At 39.6% G+C, this 6,000-nt stretch overlaps 1 protein-coding gene across 1 annotated transcript in view; it reads right to left on the bottom strand.

The window, feature by feature from the left end:
* Window positions 1-285: 285 nt before the first annotated feature.
* mlec (malectin) overlaps window positions 286-6,000 on the bottom strand; it is a 47,668-nt gene continuing 41,953 nt past the window's right edge. Inside the window, exon 5 of the mRNA XM_078421237.1 lies at window positions 286-4,116. Coding sequence (XP_078277363.1) covers window positions 3,890-4,116 — 227 coding nt within the window. The 3' untranslated portion in view covers window positions 286-3,889. The remainder of the gene's footprint in view (window positions 4,117-6,000) is intronic.

Genomic DNA, 6,000 nt, shown 5'->3' with positions numbered 1-6,000 from the left:
TTTCGGGTCAACACCCTTCTTCAGACCGAGAGTCAGGGGAGAGGTTAAACTAGCAGTATGAAAAGGTTCAGAACAAATCAGAGCCGAGGAAAGGTGGAGCCCACAATGGTCCATTGTTTGTCGGTTTAAAACATCATCGTCGAACCGGAGGAATCACAGAGCAGGGGAATTGTGAATAGTTTAGTTTATTGTCACGTGTACCGAGGTACAGTGAAAAGCTTTTTTTGAATAGGACTGAACTGCACATTTTGCACAACTTACCAGAGCAAGTAGCTGCCCGTCAGAACTAATCCAGGCTCCATCGTTACATGATCTTAACGTACTTAATTTTCTACAGAAGCTGTATCATAGAAGGGGTAAACTAAAACATGTTTCAATAAAGTTTTATTTCCAAATTGCAGAAAATGTAATGGCAACAGAGCAGAATTTGTTGCTATTTGGTGAATGTAGAGATTTCCAGACATTCAATAATAGTTTGTCTAAACAGGTGGAATTAATACAATGTCTTCTGTGCAACAATTGCATAAACCATTAACAGACACCACTAAATGCAAACGCTTATGGATCTCAGAGTCTGGTTTATTTTTCTTCCCCCATTATGGACATTGGCTTACCAGTCAGCCTGGGAACCTTCCATCTTCAGGACGACCATCTACCTGCTTCCCAAGAGCTCATCACAGCTTGAGCTCGGGCACGCAGAAGGCAGATAGTGATGAATGCCAAACTGGGAAGAAATAAAAATTGGCAAAGAAACATTTTGGGGGAAAAAAAAAACTTTTTTGGGATCCTTGTCGTGCCACAGAAATACTGTTAGTAATAAAACTGCTAGCCCTGGGATGTATAAACTATTGACACAGTTCTTTCAATAATCAATTCATGGTTACAGTTAAATTAATTGTCATAGCAGAATCCATTTAAAATTAGGCTTATTGACTAATCTATTCAAATGATATTAAGTTGATCAAGGCAAACTCAAGTCAGGATGGATGAAGCTGACAGCTCCTCTACTCCTTTGAACAGGTTTTGTTCTCTAGCCCCACCATTGCAGTTTACAAGTATAGGCAAGTCTGTTTGGTGATGTTGGCAATATGGCCATTGCTGCACTGGCACAAATACAATATTATCAAAAAATAAAAAGGCAGAAAGTTCCGGAAAAAAATTAAGCACATTGTAGTTGGTGCACAGCACACAAATATTTCTACCCAAAAGGCAGAAAATCCTGGGTTGACAGGTTAAGTATTTTACACGTACTGTTATCCAGGGACTAAAATGTAGTCTTTTGCTCGTCTGAATACATGTGACATAAAAATAACTTTTATCTTCTCCCTTTTCATTATATACTGCTGATTAAAACCACCAGAGAGTGCAAATTAATACAAATATACCCTCAACCCAAGTTCCTGAGAGCTCCAAACAAAAGCCAAGCTACAAATTGAAATGATTTTGTTTTAAAAACACACACACTCGCACACACATACACATACACACACACACACACACACACACACACACACACACACACACCAGACACACAAAAATCAAGTTTACACCATAAAGCACAAATTCTACCTACACCATTCAGGATTCAGGTTAGCCAACAAAAGAAAAAAAAATTGATTGAACTTCCAAAGGTAAACAGCAGTTCTCTCTTTGGAATGAATAACTCTAAACTTCAAAAGCTTTTGACAAAAAAAAATCTATTCCCTTCTCACCTTTCTTTCCAAGGAAAAGAAACAGTTAAAGCCTCCTTGTGAATATGTAGATTCAAGTTGTGCATGATGCTCAAAATAATTTTGGGGAAATATAGCATTTTAATTCCATAGTACAAATCATCATTAAAACTGGCAATGACTAAATTGTACAGGGTTTCTCCCTTCATTTAATACCACACTTGGATTATTGTATTCAAGAATTGTACATTTATTTTCCAAAATCCAAAAGTAGCTTTTTAGAATTATCCAAGAGAAAGGCAAAAGGATTCTTCTGTATGTGGGACTTTATAAAGATAATACAATTATTTATATAAAATGACTTGAAATGTTTCATTTCTATGATTTGCCTTTATTCCGAGTGCTGCGTCTTTGCTCTGCAGGTACCACAGCGTCTAATTTTAAAACTGTTAATATCAAATATCAGCAATGGCTCCTTCTCACTGTCCTACCTGAAATATAAACTAAACTTCTTTAAAAAAGCTAAAATCAATCTTTCCCCTCCCTCGGAGTTGCTCGAGAGGTAAGATCCTTCAAATTTCAGGTTCCACAGCAATCTACATAGCAACCCCTGCAGCTAATTTGTGGAATTGAATGGGAATAAAGATCAAATGGCAACAGATTTATGGGCACGCTGTGCACTAGCCCGTTATGTTAGTAAAATAGCAGGGGGTCACAGTGGTTGGAAAAAAAACAAGGGGAACGCTTGATTTAGGATAGGCGGTGAGATGGGAAATGGGGCAAAGTGAGGGAAGGGAGAGACACAAATGAGCAACTTTACTGCCATGATTTCAGGTAAAGACTTTCTCTCAGATTATGAATGCAGTCCCTTGCTGCCAAGTTCATCCCAGTACGAATCCCTCTTCATAAAGACACTACATCTTACACTCAGCACAACACGCTTCCAAAGTCTGTATTAAGCACCAAGGGATTTAACGGATTATACCGACTCCATGGCAGGGTGTTACAGTAAACAGCACTTTTTATGGTTCAAGGCTCTAAATATTTCTCCCTTTGTTGAGAGTTACATCTTTTGCGAGCTTTAGTGAGCACTGCCAAACAATTGGTATGTGGTCACTCAGCAGGGCCTTATTAAAATATGTATTAATGTGTGGAGGGATTTCAAACTTTATTGCTAATATAATACTATCCATTTCAAGTACCTTTCACAGAGGAACCCTAGAATAGGAACAAAAAAATAGAAACCGGAATTTCTTTAAACTACATATATTAGGAAATATGACAAAGAAAAATGATAAAAGTTCACAGCAAATTCATTCAGAGTTTGGGGATGGACTACAGCTTTTGTGCTGATGAAATAATTCGGCATAAAGCGTTTCCTTTTTTTTTCCAGTTATTGACAAACCTTTTCATATTACTCTTGCTTTTATTATAACAGTTTTACGGAAATTTGCTGCGGTAATCCAGCAAAGTTGGCCAACAGAAAGAATATTTTAAAATTATTGTGTAAAGCATTTGAGCATTGCACCACGCCATAGAGGCGAAATCTGAAGATGCTGGTGAAACAAACACTGCCTTATCACACTCTGAACATTTCGTACTCACCCAATTAATTACCAAACAACCATTCCAACCAGCTTGAATCTGATTTTCATGGTCAGCTCATTATTCAAGAAAAATATATATAATGCCCATGTCAACGTGTGGACATGCTACTGCAAAGGAGGGGGTGGAATTTGTACAGTCAGATTACCATTAATTTTCCTACAGTACGTTTTCTCATTTAAAATTCTCCATTCAAGTTTTACTAGTGGAATCGTAGATTTCCTTACACACTAGTGGCAAATGGTTCTATATTAGTTGTACAGGCTTCATATTGAGGCACATTTTCCCCAACCTGGATGCCCATTATACCATACCTTCAACACAGCAAAAAAATTGTTCCAGCGACTACTGGCTTCAAACATTCAACTTTTTGGGATTTTCAATTTTACACTTCAGAATTATTGGAGGAGTCTTTAAAAAAAAAATCTTTTAACAAAAACAAAAATTATTGCAATTCAAACCTTCAAAAGTCAGTACAAACCATTTCTCTCCCTTTCCCCCGACCTCAATTCTGAAAGTAGAGGGAACAGAAACATACTGTTTTAAACAGACTGCCCCATGCCACTACATAGCTCTTCACCCACACACACCACTGTACATGCTAAGTTTATCTTTCATAATCGACATAGACAAAACAAGGTGGGAATGAAGACCCCAAAGGCAACTAAGATTGGAAACATTAGGCTGCTGTTGTCAGAGGCATATGGGTCAGGAGTTCGAGGTCCTGACTTCACCTTCTTTTTGCTTAATGGCTTCCTTTCAGCACCTTCCTCATAATCTTCCTCCTCTTCCTCTTCCTCCTTTTTTTCCAAACCAGGGTGAGGCAGGAGTTTGGGGACATCTGTAATTCAGCACAAGTTTTTTTTTTAAAACAAGAGATTTAATTGTAACCAGTTAACGTGGTAATGTAAAGCTCAAATTCTGAGGGAGACAACTTAAACTAAATTTTCATATTCCTCAGATTTGTTTTTTCAATTCACACACTAATTTTATTATAATTATTAGAAAGGCCATGATAGTCAAGTTTATATTTTATTTTTCATATTTCAGATACAGCGCGGAAACAGGCCTTTTCGGCCCACCAAGTCCGCGCCGCCCAGCGATCCCCGCACATTAACACTATCCTATACACACTAGGGACAATTTTTTACATTTACCCAGTCAATTAACCTACATACCTGTACGTCTTTGGAATGTGGGAGGAAACCGAAGATCTCGGAAAAAACCCACGCAGGTCACGGGGAGAACGTACAAACTCCTTACAGTACAGCACCCGTAGTCAGGATCGAACCTGAGTCTCCGGCGCTGCATTCGCTGTAATGCAACAACTCTACCGTTGCGCCACTGTTGATAATTTATCAACGATCTCAATTATCACGCAGCCCAATTGGAGACACTGTTAACTCTTTAACATCGTCTCCTACAGGAAAATCCCGGGGTTTGAACACTTGACATGTTACAACCCTATATATGAGCAAGCTCCACTAATATTATTAAATTAAAAAGTCTGATGTAAGAACATACATTCATTCATATGAGCAGCAGAGCTAGTTTTTTCTCTCTCCCCCTACTTAGTCATTGTTCTTTCTTTTAGGTCTTGCGTTTTTGTTACCATGATCAAGAGGGCAAAAGCAGCAAGTGTATGGGAAGACAATCACCTGCAGGTGTCCCTCAACCTCACATGTTATTCTGACTTGGAAATATATTGCCAATCCTTCACTGTCGCTGGATCTAAAAACCCTGACATTCCCCACCAGCAGCACCACAGGAGTAGCTTCACTTGAAGGACTGCAGCAGTTCAAGGGCGGCACGGTAGCGCAGCGGTAGTGTTGCTGCTTTACAGCGAATGCAGCGCCGGAGACTCAGGTTCGATCCTGACTACGGGTGCTGCACTGTAAGGAGTTTGTACGTTCTCCCCGTGACCTGCGTGGGTTTTCTCCGAGATCTTCGGTTTCCTCCCACACTCCAAAGACGTACAGGTATGTAGGTTAATTGGCTGGGTAAATGTAAAAATTGTCCCTAGTGGGTGTAGGATAGTGTTAATGTACGGGGATCGCTGGGCGGCACGGACTTGGAGGGCCGAAAAGGCCTGTTTCCGGCTGTATATATATGATATGATGATGATATGATATGAAGGCAGTGGGTCAGCACCATCTTCTGAAGGACAATTGAGGATCAACAATACATGCTGGTCTTGCCAGTAACATTTTAATCCAGTAAATGAATTTAAAAAGCCAGAATAAAATGAATTTTAAAAATGCCAGAATTAGTTATGAGGCAAGACTGCATAGACTTCAGCCAATTGGATTAATTCCAAATATCATTAAATGGATGAGTGAACTTAAATAGGCTAATTGCCTCCACTGTTAGTTCTAGTGCAGAATAATTATTGACCAGAATAACCCATGCCTTACTTAAATATTTTTTTTAGCAACCAAAACTGAAAAAATGTGGAATATTTTAGTTTAGAGATACAGTGCGGAAACAGGCCCATCGGCCCATCGAATCCGCACCGACCAGCAATCCCCGCACATTACCATCCAAGGGTCAATTTACATTAATACCAAGCTGTGACGGTGCCCGGGGCCTAGTAAATCTTTGAAGTGTGGGAGGAAACTGAAGACCTCGGAGAAAACCCACGCGGTCTCGAGGAGAGGGCACAATCGTCGTACAGACAACACACGTAGTCGGGATCGAACCAGGGTCTCTGGCGCTATAAGTGCTG

This window comes from Rhinoraja longicauda, chromosome 25, assembly GCF_053455715.1.
Source record: "Rhinoraja longicauda isolate Sanriku21f chromosome 25, sRhiLon1.1, whole genome shotgun sequence".
Lineage (NCBI taxonomy): Eukaryota > Metazoa > Chordata > Chondrichthyes > Rajiformes > Arhynchobatidae > Rhinoraja > Rhinoraja longicauda.
The sequence above is the reverse complement of the archived record's forward strand: the minus strand, read 5'-3'. Positions and strand labels throughout refer to the sequence as shown.